The 25,842-nt window shown below is 31.9% G+C and overlaps 1 protein-coding gene and 1 pseudogene across 1 annotated transcript in view; one reads left to right on the top strand and one right to left on the bottom strand.

Moving 5' to 3' along the window:
* The first annotated feature begins 425 nt into the window (after nucleotides 1-425).
* On the top strand, nucleotides 426-15,004 carry LOC113388514 (annotated as a pseudogene).
* A 20-nt stretch (nucleotides 15,005-15,024) lies between these two features.
* Nucleotides 15,025-25,842, bottom strand: part of LOC113388513 (protein unc-13 homolog 4B-like) — a 27,841-nt gene continuing 17,023 nt past the window's right edge. The window contains exons 14-21 of the mRNA XM_026625888.1: nucleotides 24,569-24,765; nucleotides 21,413-21,540; nucleotides 21,112-21,341; nucleotides 19,048-19,159; nucleotides 17,429-17,686; nucleotides 15,224-15,475; nucleotides 15,088-15,164; nucleotides 15,025-15,043 (exon numbers count right to left, since the gene is read on the bottom strand). Coding sequence (XP_026481673.1) covers nucleotides 15,025-15,043; nucleotides 15,088-15,164; nucleotides 15,224-15,475; nucleotides 17,429-17,686; nucleotides 19,048-19,159; nucleotides 21,112-21,341; nucleotides 21,413-21,540; nucleotides 24,569-24,765 — 1,273 coding nt within the window. The remainder of the gene's footprint in view (nucleotides 15,044-15,087; nucleotides 15,165-15,223; nucleotides 15,476-17,428; nucleotides 17,687-19,047; nucleotides 19,160-21,111; nucleotides 21,342-21,412; nucleotides 21,541-24,568; nucleotides 24,766-25,842) is intronic.

The raw sequence follows: 25,842 nt of genomic DNA, 5'->3' as shown, positions 1-25,842 counted from the left end.
AAAACCATTCAAATCGGTTGATCCGTGCGCCCTAAAACGTGACTGGAAATTTGTATCCATACATACATACACACACACACACATCCATTTTTTCTGAAGTATGCCAAAACGTTCAGAAACCTTCAAAACGTCGAGAAATGTAAAAATTTTCAATTCCGATTTTCGGCCCATTACAATAACTTACCCTACGGGAAGTTAAAAATATTGAATAAGTAGATTAAGCAATAAACAGAGCTGTTATTTACTAATTTGCAGAGTAATTAATCGGTTAATTGTTTCTACTGATATCACATTGCAAAATAAATATGCTTTTTACGTCTCCGTTTCCCTAGTTAAGTTATATTGTTTATTATAATTTATTGGTTTATTATATATATAACAACTTTTCTAATCATTCCCATTTCCCCAGATTCCACTCCATCATGGGACCTTCGCCATGCCCTAATCTGCGCCATACGTTCAGGCGCCAGATCATGGTTCACTCGAGTACTGGACAACAACAGTGCATCGATGCCTTCATCAGCCTGCACAAGTCCAGTGCCGCCCATGTCGCCTGATTGTTCCGATGACCAGGAACTAAAATGGAACAGCGGTTTGGGGGCTGCTGAACAGGGCGAGGAGGGCCTGAGGAGGATGGTCAGGCTGATGCAGTTGATCAGGAGCGATTTGCAAAGGGCTCTGGAGTACCACGATAAATTATTCCAAGAGTAAGTGAGATAGTATGGATAGTAACTAGTGGTGTATGGCATCGTGCCTTAAGGGAAATTTCTGGAACTTACAGTACCGTAATGAAGTATTCGAGGAGTGTTAAACGTTTTTAAATAGAGTATTACAAATAGTGTAACTTTCATTATTTTTGCTATCTTGTTTGTTATATCTGAGCAAATCAAATGTAAATGATGAATCAATTTATCTCCAGAATATTAACAATCGTCATTTCATTTCGAATTCAATTTCAAAAAAATAGTTAAGTTGTCTAATTTACACAAAATTGATAAAGTGCTCCCGCATAGTCACAGTCTAAACGCATTTGCAAATAATTCTGTGCGACATTTTCACTTATACTGTGCTTAGCTTGGCGGCATTTTCACATTTTTCAATAGTTTCAATGTTTTCACAAAATTGTAAAATTGTTCCAGTACATAAGCAGTCTAAACGCACTTGCGAAAACATTTATACCAGATTGGCGCTTAGACTGTGCTTGGCCTGGGTAATTTTTTAAATTTTTAATCCATAATTACAAAAATATTTTATGGAAAATAAAAAAAGATGTAATAATTTGGTATCCTCAAAAGCAATTGTTTTTTCAATACAAGCAGAAAGTTTCCTTAGATAATTCAAATCGGACGCTTAGTTCCTTCAAAAACTGCCATTTTTAGCACATTTAGCCTTGTATCTTTGAAATGACGGGACCTGTCTTTGCCAAAAACTAATAAACCACTTATCCCAATCATTACAAATTGAATGTTTTTTAGATCATTTAAATCGGATACTCCATTCTCTCAAAAACTCGATTTGTATTTTCTGCACTCTTTGGTCAGTATTTGCGTAACGGCTGGACCTGCCTTTGCCAAAAACAATCAGCACATCTCCCTATTTTTAAAAACGATTAACATTTTTGAAAAAATTTTACTTCGAAAAAATGAGATTTTTGAGAAACTATGAATTGGACAAAAAATTACTTTTTTTTGAAAAAAAAAAATTTCTTTAAATTTTTTTTTTTTGAGAAAAAATGTTTTCTTTATTTTGACATATTTTAGAAGATCTGAACTTTTTTTCAAAGCAATCGTACTGCTTAAACTTCATAGAGACAAAATATAAAGCGCGTAAGCGTCGCGTCGCTGTCTAACGGATTCATACTTATTGTTAAAATCTCTATAAAATATCTGATAATTTTATGTGCATATGTCTAATGATCATTTTTGACCGCCAAATGGCTTTTTTTTACTTTTTTTCGTTAGATCTCCGAAACCGCTAGACCTGCCCTTATGAAAATTTGATCAATTCTTCATCTTGTCAATACAAGTAAAATGTTTTTTGAATTATTAAAATCGGACGCTCCGTTCTCTTAAAAACTGAGGTACCGTTTTTGGCACTTTTTGCCCCATATCTTCGGAACGGCTAGACCTGCCTTTACCAAAAACTAATCAGCACATCTCCCTATCAATCGGAATCGAATGTTTTTTAAAGCATTCAAATCGGAAAACGTGGAAGAAATATTGTATCCATACATACACACACATCCATTTTTTCTGAGGTATGCCTCTTAAAAATGTTCAGAAACCTTCAAAACGTCGAGAAATACAAAAATTTTCATTTTCGATTTTCGGTCCATTACTATAACTACCCTACGGAAAGTTAAAAATGATATACATGTGCACTGTGTTATATTTCTTGTTGTTTTTTTCAGGATTGCTAATCTGCCTTATGCAAGTGTTTTGTACAAAGAGTACGAGAGACTTTTGTCAACTATAATCAAACCAGAAGTGGAGACTGTGTGCAGGACCTTGCACAGAGTACGAGACTACAGGGTTCCTGGTACTGTTTCTACGAGTGCTGGAGAGTACCCTCCAAAAGAACCTACGGCTATGGGCACAGCGCTGTTTGAATTGTACTTGGTCATCAAACGATTTGTCATGTAAGATAATCTTATATATAAAATTCTTCGTATGAATGGTTAATCCTCCTAAACTATTATTCGGAATTTATAAATCTTCCTGAAGTTTGTTAAGGGAATTTTCTAGAACTTTTTAATTCATAGTAATATAGTTAGATTGTAGAAAAAAAATAGAAAAAATTTCAAAAACCCGCTTATCATTCTTTGACCTTGAAAATATTTAAGGCATAGTTTGGCATTAAAAACAAATTAAGACTGTCATTTGCCAAACATTTCGATTAACTTATAGGCTAAGTCAATATTAAAATATAATAAATTCATGATTATGAATAAGAAAAATGTGATGTCTACATTATTATTGCCGAAAAGCAGCTGAGATGTGCCAAAAATTAAAATAATATAATAAGATAGAGTCAAGATGCGTCTGACGTCTATATTAAAATTCAATTTGGCAGATTATTATTTTTTAACTATACGTTAAAGAAAAATTAAAAGCGTGTTTTTGCTAATATTTTCAGAAATATACATTTTAACGAAAATAATGAAATAAACAAAATTATATAAATTAAATTCTTAATAAATCGCTGCTTTATAGTGTTCTAGGATAAATATTAAGCTAGATATGAAAATTGGGTTTTATAGTGCTTTAAAATGAAATGAGTACTTTTGCGTGTAAAATGAGTTGTCTATCATGCAAATAAAATACGCATACAAAGTTTTTTCATTTAAATCAAATAATTTATGAGTGCCATTTTCACCAAAATTAAAAATAATCGTATTCCATCTAGAATTAACTTGGTTTAATAGATCTTGATGGTTTCTGGAAAATACCACAACTTTAGTATAAACGATTTTCAAAAAACTCATGATTTCATGAAAAAAATCCATGAAAAAACAACCAATTTCTCATTATTATATATCTGAAATTCAAGGTCTTTTTTTGACTAATTATTGCTTTTTTATTATTTTTCTGTTACACAAATATTGATAGAGTTATGATTGTTTAAAGAGTGCGCGGCCGTAAACCAGAGTGTCTTTCGAGCCCTTTAACCCTTCGCCGTTTCAAAATAAGAGAAGCTACGGTAAAATTTATGATAGAGAAAGTTGTAGGTCATTTAATTACCTTTAAAATAGTATATTACAAGTTCTGATAAAATCAGAATTAAAAGAATTATAATTCAATTAATTTGGGGGGTGGTGACGGAATGCAAATTATTTTCACTTCCGAATTTAAGATTAAGCTTAGCATATGTCCAAAATATCACGCAAATTGGAGCACAGTAAAAAAATTCGCAGAGCACACGCTTTTTTCCTCTCCGTTTACTGCAATAATTTTGTTGATCGTAGGTTGAATAGAGCACACGTGAACAGGATTTGTCAAATTAATTCACTTCAAATACGAACTTAAGTAATAATGTATATTGAATTATTAGTGAGAAAAATGTAATTTAGATATTAAAATACTGAAAGCCAGTTAAAATATGGTACGAAATCATAAAAATTATGGGCAACATTATTGAAGCAATTATTTTGGGTAGAAAAATCCAAGGTGATGTTGTACCTTTACCGCGAATGCTATATATTAATTCTTTCTGAATTTGGTATACTTTTTAAAAGACTTCAATTTCCAAAACGTATATCTTATGCCATAAATCACAAAGGCAGACGATGATTTTTCGTGTGATAAATTTGGAAAATCAATGTTTTAGTCGTGAATAAACAAAAAATCATTTATTTATACATCCACATCTACAGGTATGACTAATAATATTTGATAACCCTTGGCATTAAAATAGAGATAATGGAAATAAATTTGTTTAATAAATTGTAGTGTATATTACTAATATACTATTTTATTGAACATATTTTAATATCTGTTAAAGGGATAATTAAAGTATTAACTGTGGGAATTGAGAATCATCATTTTATTTGAAACAGTTTTACATTCAACATCACTCATATATTGGTGTAAATAGTAGTTCGAAAAACAATAATTATTATTTTTAACTGAACAGTATAAATATTAGTATAGGATATTAAAAAAAACGCAGATGTGGGTACAGGACAACGTCTGTCGCGTCATCTAGTAGATATTTTTTTTTGCATAGTTTTATTGTTTATAAAATAATATACAATTTTTAAGACAATAATTGATGTTGGTGTTAATGCATTTAAGAGATTATCTCCCATGAGATATCTCTTTCTTTTTATTATTGACACTTTATTTAAGATCGTATGGCCAATCTAGTTAATAAATAAATTTATTCTATTATTGCAGTAAATTTAATATTTCAATTGTTTTCTTCTAGTTTGGGCCAAGGTCTCTGCACACTTCAACCGAGCGATATTGATCCCAACACCGATACAACAGACGATGGAGCAACCATGTCTCGTCACCACGAATGGTTTACTGCTGGTGTTGCACACTGGTTGGATATTGCTGCCTATAAAGCTACAGGAAGAATCGATAAGGCTGTGGAGTTGGATAAGTTTGTACCTGTCACAGGTAAATGGATAGAAGACAAATACTAGTGATGTATGGCATCGTGCCTTAAGGCAAATTGCTGGAACTTCCCGTACCGTAATGAAATATTCGAGAAATTTTAAACGTTTTCAAATACATTATTACAAATACTGTAATTGTTTCATTATTTTTACTCATTATCTTGTTATATCTGAGCAAATCAAATGTGAATCATAAATAAATCAATTTATCTCCAGAACATTAACAATCGTCATTTCGTCATTTCATTTCGAATTCAATTTCAAAAAAAAAAAATAGTTGCCTAATTTACACAAAATTGAAAAAGTGCTCCTAGTCACAGTCTAAACTCATTTGCAAATAATTCTGTGCGACATTTTCACTTATACTGTGCTTAGCTTGGCGGCATTTTTACATTTTTTAATAGTTTTCACAAAATTGGAAAAGTGCTCCAGTAGTACATAAACAGTCTAAAACGCACTTGGCTGAACATTTGTACCAGAGTGGCCCTTAGACTGTGCTTAGCCTGGGTAATTTTTAACTTCCCGTAGGTTAAGTTATTGTAATCGTCTAAAAATCAAAATTCAAAATTTTCACATTTCTCGACGTTTTGAAGGTTTCTGAACATTTTCGCATACCTCAGAAAAAATGGATGTGTGTGTGTGTATGTATGTATGGATGCAAATTTTCGGTCACGTTTTCGGGCGCACGGATCAACCGATTTGAATGGTTCAAAAAACATTCGATCCCTATTGATAGGCAGATGTGCTGATTAGTTTTTGGCAAAGGCTGGTCCAGCCGTTACGGAGATACGGAGCAAAGAGTGCATAAAATACAAATCGAGTTTTTGGGACAACGGAGTATCAAATTTGAATGATCTAAAAAACATTCAATTTGTAATGATTGGGAGAACAGGTGATCAGTTTTTGGCAAAGACAGATCTAGTCGTTTAGGAGATACGGAGCTAAATGTGCAAAAAATGGCAGTTTTTGAGTGAACTAAGCGTCTGATTTCAATGATCTATAAATTGAATGATCTTTTATTGACAAAACAATTATTTATGAAGATAAAAAATGAGTACATTTTTTATTATTTTCCATAAAATATTTTTGTAATTTCGTATTAAAAATTCAAAAAATTACCCAGGCTAAGCACAGTCTAAGCGCCACTCTGGTACAAATGTTCATCCAAGTGCGTTCAGATAGTGACTGTACTGGAGCGCTTTCCAATTTTGTGAGAAAACTATTGAAAAATGTGAAAATGCCGTCAAGCTAAGCCCAGTATAAGTAAAAATATCGCACAGAATTATTTGCAAATGCGTTTAGAATGTGATTATACGGGAGCATTTTCTCAATTTTGTATTAATTGGCAACTATTTTTTTGAAATTGAATTCGAAATGAAATGACGATTGTTAATGTTCTCGAGATAAATTGATTGATTTATGATTTACATTTGATTTGCTCAGATATAACAAGATAGTATAAAATAATGAAAGTTACAGTATTTGTAATAATATATTTGAACACGTTTCAAAGTCAAATATTTCATTACGGTACGGGAAGTTCAAGCAATTTGCCTTAAGGCACGATGCCATACACCACTAGTTTTCATTTAAATCAAGTGCCATTTCTATCAAAATTAAAATTAATCGTATTCCATCTAAAATTAACTTGGTTCAAGAGATTTTGATGGATTCTGGCATATACCATAACTTTAGTACAAACTGTTTACAAAAACCTCACGTTTTCATGAAAAAACTTTTTACATTTTAAAAAAAAAAATCTAATTTGCATTATATCTCAGAAAAAATAAAAGATCCGTATGAAAGTATATAGATTCGAGGTATTTATCTTTCTAATTATTATCACATTTATTATTCTAGATGACGTGAAGTACAGTTCATCAGCAGTCGACTCATTAGCAATCTTCTATCAAATCAAAATATTCTGGGAGCAACTCGAGTGGCCAGATGTCGAAGGAAGTTATACGTTTGTCGCCAAAATTGTCGATGTAAGCAATCATCAACCATCAAACATGAATGAAAATAACTATTCTGGTCTACATAATTAACTTCCCGAAGGAGAAGTTTATGTTCTCATCAAAAAATCCGACTCGCTAATTTTATGTTTTCTCGACGTTTCAAGCCATTCTGAATCGAATGAGACCAAATTTAAGGAAAAAGTATGTGTGTGTGTGTGTGAACAGATTTTTTGCCGTAAATCGACGTTTTCTCGAAAACGGCTGGACCGATTTCAAAAATTTAAAAGCCACTCGATGTATCTCGATGAGGACTAGCGTTTCTGATGCTTTGTACAACGATCGGCCAGGCCGTTTTTTTGTAAATTGCAGAAAAGTGAAAAAATTTTCGTCCACGTTTTAGCCCGCAATTCTGAATCGATTTTGAAAATTCAAAAACTGTTCGATAGATATTGGTTGGTGGGACATTTCCCATAAATGTAAATTTGGGGTTTATATTGAAACACACTTTGTAATTCAATAATTCATTTCACTTATTAGTAAGATTTTATAATATTATTTTAGTTTACTTTGACTGGTTTCGCGAGTCGGGCGGTTAATTATAATAACAAACTTAAGAGAAATTTGACTGCTTTCGCTCGTCATGCGGGTACCTTTTATGTGCTTTCTTGGTGACGCTTAAAGTTGTACTAACTATTATACCTAATATTTGGGTAAATATTTTTTATTGCCCTGTATGAAGCGAACAGCTTTCTGCTTGTGCGGTGTTGCAGTTTTTTGAACATTGGAGCAGCAATTCGCTCCAGTTGGGAATCGTGCTGATTAGTTTTTGGTAAAGATCGGCCGGGCCGTTTTGTTGTAATAAAGTTTTTAAAAAAAAAATTTTGACGATTTTTATAATTTTTTTTTGACGGTAGATACCGCAGTCTTGTAGGTCATACTAAAATATTACGGTCCTACCACAAGTCGTTTAATTTTAAAGAATCTTCAAAGTTTGCAAAAATTAGTATTGTTTTTTTGGCATTTGTCAAAATCAAACCTTTGATCGACGTTTTCTTAAAAACGCCTGAACCGATTTCAGAAATTTAAAAGCCATTTGATGTATCTCAATGAGGATTATCGTTTGTCAGTTTTGTGAGACGATCTGCCAAACCGTTACTTTGTAATTTGAAAAAAAGTGTTAAATTTTCGTCCACATTCAGGCTAAAACTACCGAATCGATTTTAAAAAATCAAAAACTGTTCGAAAGATATTAGTTGGGAATAATGCTGATTAGTTTTAGGTGAAAATCTACCGAGCCGTTTTCTTGTAATTAACTGTTGAAAAAAAAAATTGAAGCCGATTTTTATGGAACTTTTTTTGGCGATATATATCATGGTCTTATAGAATTTAGTGAAATATCACAGCCTTACGACAAGTAGTTTAATTTTAAAAATTCATCAAAATTTAAGAAAATGATTAGATTTTTTAACGTTTCTTAACATTAAAATTAGACGATTTACTTGGTATAATTATAAAGTACTTGGTTGTAATGAACATACTAAACCATTAAAGTCCTATGGAAACTGGTTCAATTATAAAAATGGTTGATTTTTGAAAATTTGCTATTAGAAAATACTCCGAGTCAAAGTGTTCGTTCGTGTTCAATAATGTGTAATAAACCCACTCGGAATACTTCTAATCACTCATAAATTAAATTATTTATTTATTGATTAAGTCGATTATTTACACATATCGGGAAGTTCTTGTAACTTGCCTCAAGGCTAAATACCAAACCAACTAGTTTTTTTTTTTCAGGACATTTGTCGTTGCTGTGTCTTCTACGCCGATCGTGTCTCTGATCGTCTCGATTCCCAAGAATGTGCACCTGCAGGCGAACCTGCGACATCCACAACTATCGGAAATGACGCCTGCTCCGAAAAATGGTGTGTTGCCATTAATAATATCGATTATGTGCGTCGTAGTTTGGAGCCTTTTGTTAAAGAATTGGGGGTAGATGGGGTTTTGGACAGATTGGCGGACTACAGGTAAGAATTGAATAGATACATGATACGTGTATACATTTCATAGACATTACACTACGTGGACTGTTAGTTCTTATTATGTTTTTCGTTGGGTATAGTGCTCGAACATAGAAGGCGACGTCACATATCTGAGCGAACGTTGCCGACGATAATCGCGGAGTGTCCCGATTGATTAAATGTCATATGTAATATGTTACGTGCCTAACATAGGCCTTATAATATATAAACCAATTTTAACAGATGCATTCGATATCATGTACATTAATAATAATATTGATATCATTTCTTACTGAGTTATCAGCCATCACAATTGCCATTATATCTTCTTATATATAAAAATGAATCGCAAAATGTTTTGGTTAGCGCATAACTCAACAACGCCTGGACCAATTTGGCCAATTCTTTTTTTAAAATTTCGTTCAAGTACAAGGATGGTTCTTACCGCGAGAAAAAATCGAATGATTGCCGGGAAAACCCTAAAAACAGCCCTTTTTTCACATACAAACGTTTTCTAACTAAAACGTAGAATCAATTTGAGCTTTATTGCTATTATATAAAGTTCATATTAAATTACAAGCACTCATAATATACTCCTTCTAAACGATTATTCGGATTTTGATTAATCTTTCTGAAGTTTGTTAAGGAAATTATTTTAGGATGTATGTGATTATAAGTACTGAGATGTATGTGCAATATTGTAGAAATAAATGGAAAAAAATGCAAAAAACGGCATGTCATTGTTGGCATTGAAAACAAATGAAAACTATCATCTGCCAAAAATTTCAATTTATTTATGAACCTAGATAATATTAGAATATGTATAATAAATTTATGATTATGAATGAGAAAAATGAAATGTGTACATTATTATTGCCAAAAAGCAGCTGAGAGAGATGTGCCAGAAATTAAAATAATATAAAATATAGTATATGTATGGCATATTGAACGATACACATATGAACAGGATATGACAAATTAATTCACTTAAAATATAAAATTAAGTATTAATCAGGGCCGTTTTGACAATACTTTTAATGCGATGCATGCGAAAAATACGAGCGCACGCCTCAGGGGGCGCCAACACAAGATTCGGATATTAAATTTCCAATATAGTTTTTTTTTACAATATATAATTTCTTTACATCTTTCACTAATCTTTCCACAATATTTTTAAAATTCATAAAAATTTCACTTTATACCAACAAATGAGAAAGTAAAGATGAATACATACAATTCGGCCTTCACGATATCGATTAGGAGAAGTTTAAAATGCAATTTTGGATATCTTAAATAATAAAAAAATTAAATTAATTTAATCCAACATAAAATACCAGTGTTATGTTATGGTTATGGTTATATGTTATACCTTTTAAAAGACTTCAATATCCAATACAAAGTGTGGGAATTGAGACTTAGCAGTTCTACATTTAACATCGCTCATATTATAAATGTACCCCAGTAGAAATACATCTGAGCTGGAAATGTTTTAATGCAAGCTAAATATTTATATATGCACTTTGGCGTGAAGAGTAATTTAAAAAACAATAATTATTATTTTCAGGTAAACGGTAGATATTAGTATAATATATTAAAAAATTGTAGTCATGGGTACAGGACAACGTCTGTCGGGTCATCTAGTTAAGCTATGGAAAATATATGGAAAAATTATGATATTTGCACCTGTATCCTGTGCTCATTTAAACTAAAGTTCAATGAACAAAAAATATTTAAAAATGAATTCTTAATACTAATAATAATAAAATAATTCAAAAGAATCCTTAACATATGACGGTAGAGTCCGCGATTGTCATCGGCAACGTTTGCTCAGACGTGTGACGTCACAGTCCCTTCTATGTTTGAGCACTTATTTTGCGTTCGACTAGCAGTTCATGTAATATAAGGTCTATGATACATTTATATGATATTGAAGTATATGTACATTGTTTTTAGGAGTCCTGAAGAAGCTGAACGTTGCAGAGCAACCTTATTGGCAGTCATCGAAACAATGTTGACACTGTCAGAAATAAAATATTGGAACTCATCGAAAGTTTAGCAAGAAAGGTACAAATATTCATAATCTATAGTTTAGAATGTTTTTTTTTCAATGTTTGAACGAAATTTTTTATTTTTATTTTTATAATGTGGCATTAACAAATACACATAACCCTGCATTTTAACTTCCCGAAGGAGGAGAAGTTTATGTTTTCATCAAAAAATCCGATTCTCTAATTTTATATTTTCTCGACGTTTCAAGCCATTCTGAATCGAGTGAGAGCAACATTTGAAAAAAGTATGTGTGTGTGTGTGTGCGAGCAGATTTTTTGCCGTAACTCGACGTTTTCTCGAAAACGGCTGGGCCGATTTCAAAAATTTAAAAGCCATTCGATGTATCTCGACGAGAACTATTGTTTGTCAGTTTTGTGCGACGATTGGCTAACCCGTTTCTTTATAAATCGCAGAAAAGTGAAAATTTTCGTCTACGTTTTAGCCAAATTCTGAATCGATTTTGAAAATTCAAAAACCGTTCGAAACATATTGGTTGGGAATCAGGCTGATTAGTTTTTGGTAGAGATCGGCCGGGCCGTTTTCTTGTAATAAAGTTTTTAAAAAAAAAATTTCGACGATTTTTATGATTATTTTTTGACGGCTGATACCATAGTCTTCTAGATCTACTAAAATATACGGCCTACGACAACTGGTTCAGCTTTAAAATTCGTCAAAGTTTGCAAAAATTAGTATCGTTTTTTGGGATTTGTCAAAATTAGACCTATCATCGACGTTTGCTTAAAAACGGCTGAACCGATGTATTTCGATGTAGATTATGTATTCTCAGTTGTGGCAGCGATCGGCTGAACCGTGTTTTTGTAATTTGCAAAAAAGTGTTAAACTTTTCGTCCACATTTAAGTTCATCCTACCGAACCGATTTTAAAAAATCAAAAACCTTTCGAAAGATATTAGTTGGGAAAGATACTGATTAGTTTTAGGTAAAAATCTACCGAGCCGTTTTCTTCTAATTAACTGTTGAAAAAAAATTTAAGCTGATTTTTATGGAACTTTTTTGGCGATATACATCATGGTCTTATAGAACTTACTGTAATATTACAGCCTTACGACAAATAGTTTAATTTTAAAATTCGTCAAACATTGCTAAAATTATTATCGTTTTTTTTTTAAAGTAGCATTCATGAAGCATAATATTACACATTTTTTTTTTATTAAGTCGATTATTTACACATATCGGGAAGTTCATGTAACTTGCCTCAAGGTTAAATAACCATACCAACTAGTTACTTTTTTTATCCCCAACCCCTATTTTTTCAGAGCCATTTTATTAATTCAATCATTTTTTATGCCGCGTTGGGTCATTGAATATTTTTGATATAATTATATAACTAGTTCTTTTCCTCAGATGGCTCCGCATTACGCAGGGCTTTAGCAGAAGGTGCTGAACTGGGAAGTCGTTGCATAGGTTCCACAAACGGATACTCGAATGGAAACACTCAGACTACGGAATGTTTTGCATATACTGCCCTTTTGGGTAGACTTGAAAACGCTTTGGCAACTTTACATAGAGCTCTAAGCTCCACCAATTTCTCGAGGGCTAGGAGTGCCCTTTGGGCTGAATTGAGCAAGGCGTTGTTTGAATTGGTGCAGACCAGCTTGGAGGTAAGGGATAATTGGATATATACATTATATATAAATATATATATATATATATATATATATATATATATATTATATATATTATCAGTGTGTTTAAGTCTTGTGTAGTCGTAACATCTACAAATATCCTCCAAAAAAATCGAGTGTTTTTAACGAAAAAATATTAGTGATATGGATATATAAATTATTACAGAATAAACCTGATGATGGAACGTACCTAGTTCCGAAACGTCGTTATTAAACATCTTCAAAAAACAAATTGTTTTTTATTATTGGATTTACTGTTCGGAAAAGAAACAATCAAATATATATATATATATATATGTATATATAGCTGACCCAGCAAACGTTGTTTTGCTAAGTAAGGTATATTCTAAACAATTTCTAGAGAATCAAAAATATTAATACTTTAAGTGTATAAGGATGTGTTGTTTAAATGCTATATACAATGAGGTATTATAAAAATAATAAAACCAATTAGTTTGTCTATATTTTTGTCAATACAATCAAACTGGAAGTTTTATACACTTTCTATAGAAAACATGGCATAATCCAATCCAGTCTTTTTGGTCTTTCGACTTATTATTACGTTTCAAGTTTTTCAGATTCTTTTTGAATTCGAGGAGAGATAGAAAATGAATTGAGTATTTCTTCTTTGACCTGCTTTTTGAAAAGTTTCAAGTAACATTCGATGAATTAAAGTAAATTTAATAAAAAGTATATATGTAGAGCAGGGCGAGGCACAAAGGTCCAATTTGACTTTGAGCAAATATAAACTATATTGTGAAAACCATAACAATTATATCACAACAAATAACACATTTCAAACGAACAATTATCTGACTACGTTTAGTAAAACTGCCAGCTACTTTATCATTGTAGAAATGTGCTTTTTTTGCTGTCTTTTAAAAATTTGTTATCTAGACCTTTTTTACCCCACAGACGGGAAAACTTGGAACGCCCAGGTTGGAAACAGGTTTAATGTCTTATTTTAATTTTAAAGGTATTTTACAAAATAATTACATTTTTAACTAATGCTAAAAAACTACCAACGGAAAAATTACTCTTATTATGTTTTCTAAGATTACCGTTTATCTCCCGATACCAAAGTCATGAGAATCAAGGTTATAGCTGTTTATACATCTTTTTCCCTCTACTTTCAAATATTGTTGTTAAACAATGCTTAACTTTACTGATTTTTGGCACATCGGTGGACCTTTTTAATCCCGGACCTTCATATATTACTATCTGTTCTTCGATAAATTCTGGGAAATTTAACTGGAAAAATGTTATTTGACAAAATGTCCCTTTGATCGATACCAAATTTAGGTTCTGAATTTAAAAAACATAAGTAAAAAATAATATAGCCTTGAAAATGTTTTTATAAATACCAATGAGTATATAATTATACAAATGAGATCCTTCAGAGCACCGTGTTAATAAAAAAAAGATTTGTAAAAAAGAGTGCTACAACGCCAAAAAGTGCATTTTCATATTACATTTTAAAAAAGTTGATATTCGAGTTTCTAGCAACACTTGCGATCCGTTTAACGTTTTTGTGTATAAATAAAACTACTTACTACATTTAATCATAATTAAATAATATTCACGTAAACATCCTATTAAACGTAATTGAACATCATCTGTCAAAACGTTGACATTTGACGTATGAGCCGCCGTCCATTGTTTTATTCAAATTACGCTTCTACAAAAATGTTCAAATTAAAAATGTAAAGATTTACGCAATTTTGAAACAATATCTCACCTTTCCGACAACCTACTGATTAGCACGTGTTTTTCAAGACCAAGACTGGCCAAATCGGTTTAGCCGTTTTCGAGTTTTAGCGGGATCATTTGATCGAGAGCTCCATTTTTATATATAAGAAGATATATATATATATATATATATATATACATATAACTATATAACAAATTTTATTTTATTGTTATCCAGAAACGGAGACCGCCGTCCCTCTACGCGAGCCTCTTGGAAACCCTCGACGTCCTCCACGAATCCTTCGGATCGGCGGAGGCTCTTCTTCCTGCACCTCAGAACCAAATTCCAGATGCGCCAGCCCTACACCAGTGCAAAGGGCTCGTCTGGACGAGTGCAGGGAACAGGAGCCCTCGACAGGGAGCAATTGGAACAAATGAGAGAGTTGCTGAGATTGCATGCTTTGGAAAACTGGAATCTTATACACAGGGTAAGAATAAAAGCAGGGAAATAAAAAAAAGATGAAGAGTTTTTTTTTTTTTTTTTTAGTTCCATTTAGACAGACTGAAGGCAGGAAAGTATGCAGGACACTCCTTATGGTATTTTGCAATCGGCAACGAACAGTCAAAATACCATAAGGAGTGTCCTGCATACTTTCCTGCTCCTTCAGTCTGTCTAAATGGAACTAAAAACAAAAAAAAAAACTCTTCATCTTTTTTTTATTTCCCTGCTTTTTATTCTTACCCTGTGTATAAGATCTCCAGTTTCCAAAGCATGCAATCTCAGCAACTCTCTCATTTGTTCCAATTGCTCCCTGTCGAGGGCCTCCTGTTCCCTGCACTCGTCCAGACGAGCCCTTTGCACTGGTGTAGGGCTGGCGCATCTGGAATTTGGTTCTGAGGTGCAGGAAGAAGAGCCTCCGCCGATTCCGAAGGATTCGTGGAGGACGTCGAGGGTTTCCAAGAGGCTCGCGTAGAGGGACGGCGGTCTCCGTTTCTGGATAACAATAAATAAAATTTGTTATATAGTTATATGTATATATATATATATATATATATATATCTTCTTATATATAAAAATGGAGCTCTCGATCAAATGATCCGCTAAAACTCGAAAACGGCTAAACCGATTTGGCCAGTCTTTGTCTTGAAAAACACGTGCTAATCAGTAGGTTGTCGGAAAGGTGAGATATTGTTTCAAAATTGCGTAAATCTTTACATTTTTAATTTGAACATTTTTGTAGAAGCGTAATTTGAATAAAACAATGGACGGCGGCTCATACGTCAAATGTCAAACGTTTTTGACAGATGATGTTCAATTACGTTTAATAGGATGTTTTACGTGAATATTATTTAATTATGATTAAATTGTAGTAAGTAGTTTTATTTATACACAAAAACGTTAAACGGATCGCAAGTGTTGCTAGAAACTCGAAATATCAACTTTTTTAAAATGTTAATATGAAAATGCACTTTTTGGCGTTGTAGCACTCTTTTTTTACAAATCTTTTTTTTTATTAACACGGTGCTCTGAAGGATCTCATTTGTATAATTATATACTCATTGGTATTTATAAAACATTTTCAAGGCTATATTATTTTTTACTTATGTTTTTTAAATTCAGAACCTAAATTTGGTATCGATCAAAGGGACATTTTGTCAAATAACATTTTTCCAGTTATAATTTCCCAGAATTTATCGAAGAACAGATAGTAATATATGAAGGTCCGGGATTAAAAAGGTCCACCGATGTGCCAAAAATCAGTAAAGTTAAGCATTGTTTAACAACAATATTTGAAAGTAGAGGGAAAAAGATGTATAACCAGCTATAACCTTGATTCTCATGACTTTGGTATCGGGAGATAAACGGTAATCTTAGAAAATACATAATAAGAGTAATTTTTTCCGTTGGTAGTTTTTTAGCATTAGTTAAAAATGTAATTATTTTGTAAAATACCTTTAAAATTAAAATAAGACATTAAACCTGTTTCCAACCTGGGCGTTCCAAGTTTTCCCGTCTGTGGGGTAAAAGGTCTAGATAACAAATTTTTAAAAGACAGCAAAAAAGCACATTTCTACAATGATAAAGTAGCTGGCAGTTTTACTAAACGTAGTCAGATAATTGTTCGTTTGAAACGTTTTATTTGTTGTGATATAATTGTTATGGTTTTCACAATATAGTTTATATTTGCTCAAAGTCAAATTGGACCTTTGTGCCTCGCCCTGCTCTACATATATACTTTTTATCAAATTTACTTTAATTCATCAAATGTTACTTGAAACTTTTCAAAAAGCAGGTCAAAGAAGAAATACTCAATTCATTTTCTATCTCTCCTCGAATTCAAAAAGAATCTGAAAAACTTGAAACGTAATCAATAAGTCGAAAGACCAAAAAAGACTTGGATTGGATTATGCCATGTTTTCTATAGAAAGTGTATAAAACTTCCAGTTTGATTGTATTGACAAAATATAGACAAACTAATTGGTTTTATTATTTTTATAATACCTCATTGTATATAGCATTTAAACAACACATCCTTATACACTTAAAGTATTAATATTTTTGATTCTCTAGAAATTGTTTAGAATATACCTTACTTAGCAAAACAACGTTTGCTGGGTCAGCTAGTATATATACATATATATATATATATATATTGATTGTTTCTTTTCCGAACAGTAAATCCAATAATAAAAAACAATTTGTTTTTTGAAGATGTTTAATAACGACGTTTCGGAACTAGGTACGTTCCATCATCAGGTTATTCTGTAATAATTTATATATCCATATCACTAATATTTTTTCGTTAAAAACACTCGATTTTTTTGGAGGATATTTGTAGATGTTACGACTACACAAGACTTAAACACACTGATATATATATATATATATATATATATATATATATATATATATATATATATATACATATATCCAATTATCCCTTACCTCCAGACTGGTCTGCACCAATTCAAACAACGCCTTGCTCAATTCAGCCCAAAGGGCACTCCTAGCCCTCGAGAAATTGGTGGAGCTTAGAGCTCTATGTAAAGTTGCCAAAGCGTTTTCAAGTCTACCCAAAAGGGCAGTATATGCAAAACATTCCGTAGTCTGAGTGTTTCCATTTGAGTATCCGTTTGTTGAACCTATGCAACGACTTCCCAGTTCAGCACCTTCTGCTAAAGCCCTGCGTAATGCCGGAGCCATCTGAGGAAAAGAACTAGTTATATAATTATATCAAAAATATTCAATGACCCAACGCGGCATAAAAAATGATTGAATTAATAAAATGGCTCTGAAAAAATAGGGGTTGGGGATGAAAAAAGTAACTAGTTGGTATGGTATTTAACCTTGAGGCAAGTTACATGAACTTCCCGATATGTGTAAATAATCGACTTAATAAAAAAAAAATGTGTAAATATTATGCTTCATGAATGCTACTTTAAAAAAAAAACGATAATAATTTTAGCAATGTTTGACGAATTTTTAAAATTAAACTATTTGTCGTAAGGCTGTAATATTACAGTAAGTTCTATAAGACCATGATGTATATCGCCAAAAAAAGTTCCATAAAAATCAGCTTAAATTTTTTTTCAACAGTTAATTAGAAGAAAACGGCTCGGTAGATTTTTACCTAAAACTAATCAGTATCTTTCCCAACTAATATCTTTCGAAAGGTTTTTGATTTTTTAAAATCGGTTCGGTAGGATGAGCTTAAATGTGGACGAAAAGTTTAACACTTTTTTGCAAATTACAAAAACACGGTTCAGCCGATCGCTGCACAAAACTGAGAATACATAATCTACATCGAAATACATCGGTTCAGCCGTTTTTAAGCAAACGTCGATGATAGGTCTAATTTTGACAAATCCCAAAAAACGATACTAATTTTTGCAAACTTTGACGAATTTTTAAAGCTGAACCAGTTGTCGTAGGGCCGTAATATTTTAGTATGATCTAGAAGACTATGGTATCAGCCGTCAAAAAAATAATCATAAAAATCGTCGAAATTTTTTTTTTAAAAACTTTATTACAAGAAAACGGCCCGGCCGATCTCTACCAAAAACTAATCAGCCTGATTCCCAACCAATATGTTTCGAACGGTTTTTGAATTTTCAAAATCGATTCAGAATTTGGGCTAAAACGTAGACGAAAAATTTTTCACTTTTCTGCGATTTATAAAGAAACGGGTTAGCCAATCGTCGCACAAAACTGACAAACAATAGTTCTCGTCGAGATACATCGAATGGCTTTTAAATTTTTGAAATCGGCCCAGCCGTTTTCGAGAAAACGTCGAGTTACGGCAAAAAATCTGCTCGCACACACACACACACATACTTTTTTCAAATGTTGCTCTCACTCGATTCAGAATGGCTTGAAACGTCGAGAAAATATAAAATTAGAGAATCGGATTTTTTGATGAAAACATAAACTTCTCCTTCGGGAAGTTTAAAATGCAGGGTTATGTGTATTTGTTAATGCCACATTATAAAAAATAAAAATAAAAAATTTCGTTCAAACATTGAAAAAAAAAACATTCTAAACTATAGATTATGAATATCTTGTACCTTTCTTGCTAAACTTTCGATGAGTTCCAATATTTTATTTCTGACAGTGTCAACATTGTTTTCGATGACTGCCAATAAGGTTGCTCTGCAACGTTCAGCTTCTTCAGGACTCCTAAAAACAATGTACATATACTTCAATATCATATAAATGTATCATAGACCTTATATTACATGAACTGCTAGTCGAACGCAAAATAAGTGCTCAAACATAGAAGGGACTGTGACGTCACACGTCTGAGCAAACGTTGCCGATGACAATCGCGGACTCTACCGTCATATGTTAAGGATTCTTTTGAATTATTTTATTATTATTAGTATTAAGAATTCATTTTTAAATATTTTTTGTTCATTGAACTTTAGTTTAAATGAGCACAGGATACAGGTGCAAATATCATAATTTTTCCATATATTTTCCATAGCTTAACTAGATGACCCGACAGACGTTGTCCTGTACCCATGACTACAATTTTTTAATATATTATACTAATATCTACCGTTTACCTGAAAATAATAATTATTGTTTTTTAAATTACTCTTCACGCCAAAGTGCATATATAAATATTTAGCTTGCATTAAAAACATTTCCAGCTCAGATGTATTTCTACTGGGGTACATTTATAATATGAGCGATGTTAAATGTAGAACTGCTAAGTCTCAATTCCCACACTTTTGTATTGGATATTGAAGTCTTTTAAAAGGTATAACATATAACCATAACCATAACATAACACTGGTATTTTATGTTGGATTAAATTAATTTAATTTTTTTATTATTTAAGATATCCAAAATTGCATTTTAAACTTCTCCTAATCGATATCGTGAAGGCCGAATTGTATGTATTCATCTTTACTTTCTCATTTGTTGGTATAAAGTGAAATTTTTATGAATTTTAAAAATATTGTGGAAAGATTAGTGAAAGATGTAAAGAAATTATATATTGTAAAAAAAAACTATATTGGAAATTTAATATCCGAATCTTGTGTTGGCGCCCCCTGAGGCGTGCGCTCGTATTTTTCGCATGCATCGCATTAAAAGTATTGTCAAAACGGCCCTGATTAATACTTAATTTTATATTTTAAGTGAATTAATTTGTCATATCCTGTTCATATGTGTATCGTTCAATATGCCATACATATACTATATTTTATATTATTTTAATTTCTGGCACATCTCTCTCAGCTGCTTTTTGGCAATAATAATGTACACATTTCATTTTTCTCATTCATAATCATAAATTTATTATACATATTCTAATATTATCTAGGTTCATAAATAAATTGAAATTTTTGGCAGATGATAGTTTTCATTTGTTTTCAATGCCAACAATGACATGCCGTTTTTTGCATTTTTTTCCATTTATTTCTACAATATTGCACATACATCTCAGTACTTATAATCACATACATCCTAAAATAATTTCCTTAACAAACTTCAGAAAGATTAATCAAAATCCGAATAATCGTTTAGAAGGAGTATATTATGAGTGCTTGTAATTTAATATGAACTTTATATAATAGCAATAAAGCTCAAATTGATTCTACGTTTTAGTTAGAAAACGTTTGTATGTGAAAAAAGGGCTGTTTTTAGGGTTTTCCCGGCAATCATTCGATTTTTTCTCGCGGTAAGAACCATCCTTGTACTTGAACGAAATTTTAAAAAAAAGAATTGGCCAAATTGGTCCAGGCGTTGTTGAGTTATGCGCTAACCAAAACATTTTGCGATTCATTTTTATATATAAGAAGATATAATGGCAATTGTGATGGCTGATAACTCAGTAAGAAATGATATCAATATTATTATTAATGTACATGATATCGAATGCATCTGTTAAAATTGGTTTATATATTATAAGGCCTATGTTAGGCACGTAACATATTACATATGACATTTAATCAATCGGGACACTCCGCGATTATCGTCGGCAACGTTCGCTCAGATATGTGACGTCGCCTTCTATGTTCGAGCACTATACCCAACGAAAAACATAAATAAGAACTAACAGTCCACGTAGTGTAATGTCTATGAAATGTATACACGTATCATGTATCTATTACAATTCTTACCTGTAATCCGCCAATCTATCCAAAACTCCATCTACGCCCAATTCCTTGACAAAAGGCTCCAAACTGCGTCGCACATAATCAATATTATTAATAGCAACACACCATTTTTCGGAGCAGGCGTCATTTCCGATAGTTGTGGATGTCGCAGGTTCGCCTGCAGGTGCACATTCTTGGGAATCGAGACGATCAGAGACACGATCGGCGTAGAAGACACAGCAACGACAAATGTCCTGGAAGAAATTGAATCATGTAAATCAGAATAGTTATTTTCATCCATGTTTGATGGTTGATGATTGCTTACATCGACAATTTTGGCGACAAACGTATAACTTCCTTCGACATCTGGCCACTCGAGTTGCTCCCAGAATATTTTGATTTGATAGAAGATTGCTAATGAGTCGACTGCTGATGAACTGTACTTCACGTCATCTAGAATAATAAATGAGATAATAATTAGCCACATAAATACCTCGAATTTTTATCTATATACTTTTATACGGATCTTTTATTTTTTCTGAGATATAATGCAAATTAGATGTTTTTTTTTTAAAAACGTAAAAAGTTTTTTCATGAAAACGTGAGGTTTTTGTAAACAGTTTGTACTAATGTTATGGTATATGCCAGAATCCATCAAAGTCTCTTGAACCAAGTTAATTTTAGATGAAATACGATTAATTTTAATTCCGGTGGAAATAACACTTGATTTAAATGAAAACTAGTGGTGTATGGCATCGTGCCTTAAGGCAAATTGCTTGAACTTCCTGTACTGTAATGAAATATTCGAGAAATTTGAAACGTTTTCAAATATATTATTACAAATACTGTTTGACTTTCATTATTTTTGCTATCTTGTTATATCTGAGCAAATCAAATGTAAATCATAAATCATAAATCAATTTATCTCTAGAACATTAACAATCGTCATTTCATTTCGAAGTCAATTTCAAAAAAATAGTTTCACAAAATTGAAAAATCGCTCCCGTATAGTCACAGTCTAAATTTGCAAATAATTCTGTGCGATATTTTTACTTATACTGGGCTTAGCTTGACGGCATTTTCACATTTTTCAATAGTTTTCTCACAAAATTGGAAAGCGCTCCAGTACAGTCACTGTCTGAACGCACTTGGATAAACATTTGTACCAGAGTGGCGCTTAGACTGTGCTAAGCCTGGGTGATTTTTTGAATTTTTAATCCAAAATTACAAAAATATTTTATGGAAAATAATAAAAAATTTAATAATATTTTATCCTCAAAAGAAATTGTTTTGTCAATACGAGCAGAAAGTTTTTTTGGATCATTCAAATCGGACGCTAAGTTCACTCAAAAACTGTCATTTTTTGCACATTTAGCTCTATCTCTTCGAAATGGCGGGACCTGTCTTTGCCAAAAACTAATAACCTATTCTCCCAATCATTACAAATTGAATGTTTTTAGATCATTCAAATCCGATACTCCGTTCTCACAAAAACTCGATTTGTGTTTTCCGCATTTTTTGCGACGTATCTCCGTAACGGCTGGACCTGCCTTTGCCAAAAACTAATCAGCACATCTCCCTATCAATAGGAATCGAATGTTTTTCAAACCATTCAAATCGGTTGATCCGTGCGCCCGAAAACGTGGACGAAAGAATGTGGACACAGAAAGCACACACACACACATCCGTTTTTTTTTGAGGTATGCCAAAATGTTCAGAAAACTTCAAAACGTAAGAAAATGAAAAAAAAAATCAATTTCGATTTTTGGACGATTACAATAACTTATCCTACGGGAAGTTAAAAAAGTTTCTGCTTATATTGACAAAACAATGGCTTTTGAGGATAAAAAATTATTACATCGTTTTTTATTTTCCATAAAATATTTTTGTAATTTTGAATTAAAAATTCAAAAAATTATCCAGGCTAAGCACAGTCTAAGCGCCACTCTGGTACAAATGTTTACCCAAGCTGAGCACAATATAAGTGAAAATGTCGCACAGAATTATTTGCAAATGCGTTTAGACTGTGACTAGCGAGAGCACTTTTTTAATTTTGTGTAAATTAGGCAACTATTTTTTTTTAAATTGAATTCGAAATGAAATGACGATTGTTAATGTTCTGGAGATAAATTGATTTATGATAGCAAAAATGATGAAAGTTACTGTATTTGTAATAATATATTTGAAAACGTATAAAATTTCTCGAAAATTTCATTACGGTACGGGAAGTTCCAGCAAGTTGCCTTAAGGCACGATGCCATACACCACTGGTTTATTCATTTAATTGACATAATTTTGTTCATCACACGATTTTCGTTAAAATGTGTATTTTTGGAGATATTTGCAAAAAACGATGAAAAAGACCAAAAAAAGCAAATTTTTAGTAGCGAGTAACTTGAAAAGTATTTGCTTTGATAAAACATTTTTTTATTATTATTATTAATTATATCGATATCCGACGACATTTTGAAAAAAATTAAATTACACCACTAAGAAGGGGGATGCCCGGAATTCCAAATTGATTTCACTTTTAAACTTGAGGGTAAGATGAACCTGATGGATTGTAAAAGTATTGTAAAGATTGAAATATTTATTAAATTGTTAAAAATACTTGCAACAAACAAATTAGTTATATTTAAAAATAATTAAAATTAACTAAATATAAATCAGTTTATAATAAATAAATTAAATAATAAATAAAAAAAATTAAATAAAACTAACTAAATATAAATAAGTTTATAGTAAATAAATTAAATATAAAATAAATAAGTAATAAAATAGCTAATAGTTAATTAAATTATATTAAATCTGCAAAATATTGACCTGAGCCTTATTATAATATTTATACCAACGGCTTGTAAAATAAATAAATAAATTAGGGGGCGTTAATCACGTGAGCGAGTTTTTAAGGATTTTTTGAATTTCACGCAAAACTTTAAATGCGTTATTTTCAGAACAGACTTTTTCAGTACTGTTGACACGATTTCTTGAGTTCTACTCGACCGATTCACTTGAAATGTTCAGAGAGTCTTGTTTATAGACCTATCCATAACAAGAACTAGGATTATCCCCAAATTCCAATTTTTACACTTTTTTTCAAACAGTCGCCAATTTGTAACAAAAAAAAAATTTTTTACTCATCGCTAGTTCGGGCGATTGCGACATCATTGTAGATTAATAATCTTTTTATTTCTTATATTTCGGGAGGCTAAACGGGCTGAAATCATGTCAAGACTGAGGTGCCAATTTTTTGAGACCCCCACTTCATCAGCTGACAGTTTCTTCAATTTTCAACATTTTCTTTTTTAATTTTTGTATTGTATTTTAATAATATTAATAAACAAGTGGTAAAAAATGGATAGTAAAACATTCATTGCTTTCTTTTACGACACTTTAAAAATGACCCAAAATTAATCGCTCTACACTAGAATACCCCCTTAATGGACGCCTGATCAGTTATATTTGTCTTCTATCCATTTACCTGTGACAGGTACAAACTTGTCCAACTCGACAGCCTTATCGATTCTTCCTGTGGCCTTATAGGCAGCAATATCCAGCCAGTGTGCAACTCCTGCAGTAAACCATTCGTGGTGACGAGACATGGTTGCTCCATCGTCTGTTGTATCGGTGTTGGGATCAATATCGCTTGGCTGAAGGGTGCAGAGACCTTGACCCAAACTAGAAAAAAATATTTGATATTAAAGAAGCAATTCTGACTCATAAAATAACGTTATCATGGCAACGCTATCTTACGCTTGTTGAAGTAAAACTTCTTTAGACGCGACTACGGAGTAAATCCGTACAAATGCAACGGCAATGCGTTAGGGATCGTTCAAGTATTACGTAAGCAGATTTATTACAATTATTTACCCCCTCCCTCCCCTTTGTCTTCAAAAGTAAGCAAAGTTCTTACCCAAAATAAGCAAAATAAGCAAATCAATAACCCCCCCGCCCCCCTATAGTGCTTACGTAATACTTGAACGGCGCCTTACGCAAGACTGTAAGTCATTCGCTTTCGATGATATCATTTCTATACGGGTCGATTGTAATTAGTCGTCGTGTATATATATAGAAATCTGTCGTTGTACGCGTAGCGGCATCAACGTTGTATGCGTACCGATATCAGCAAGGAAATCGGCATAGGTAAATAAACATTTTAAAGTTACATCGTAGTACAAATCTTGATTTAATGAAAAATGCCTGAATCAGACGAATATTTTACCCTCTTCCTTGAAATATTATTCTCAATTTTATTAAACAAATTAAACATTGGGGTCGTGTACTAAACGTAAGTTTATTGATTAGAAATTATTTCTATATTATTCGTAGTTTCTATAAATCTTTGAAGTTATTAAAACGGAAAATATTATTTAGACAACACAGATATTACAGCTTCTCAAAGAATGAGATCATATCGCCAGCGAAAAAGTAAAACAAATACAAGCAGCCAATGAATGTACGTTAATTTTAATTACATGAAGTTCTTCAAACACAGCAAATAGATAGACATTTGCACTACCAAGAAACAAGCATAAGATAGCGTTGCCATGACAATAAAATATAGTAAGTGTAAGCATATTTAAAAATAGTGTCCAATGAATATAAAAATATTTCATCATATAATAAGTATAAAAATATTTCTTTAGAAATTATATCTAGAATTTAGAAATATCGCCTGAGCTTTCAATAGATTACCTAAAATTTAAAAATAGTGCCTAAAATTCAGAAATACTGCATATATTATTTGGATAAATT

Source organism: Ctenocephalides felis, unplaced genomic scaffold (assembly GCF_003426905.1).
Source record: "Ctenocephalides felis isolate EL2017-DRISC unplaced genomic scaffold, ASM342690v1 CF-g0.4_SCAFFOLD_03572, whole genome shotgun sequence".
Classification (NCBI taxonomy): Eukaryota; Metazoa; Arthropoda; class Insecta; order Siphonaptera; family Pulicidae; genus Ctenocephalides; species Ctenocephalides felis.
Note: the sequence above shows the minus strand (reverse complement) of the source record. Positions and strands in the feature narration are given on the sequence as shown.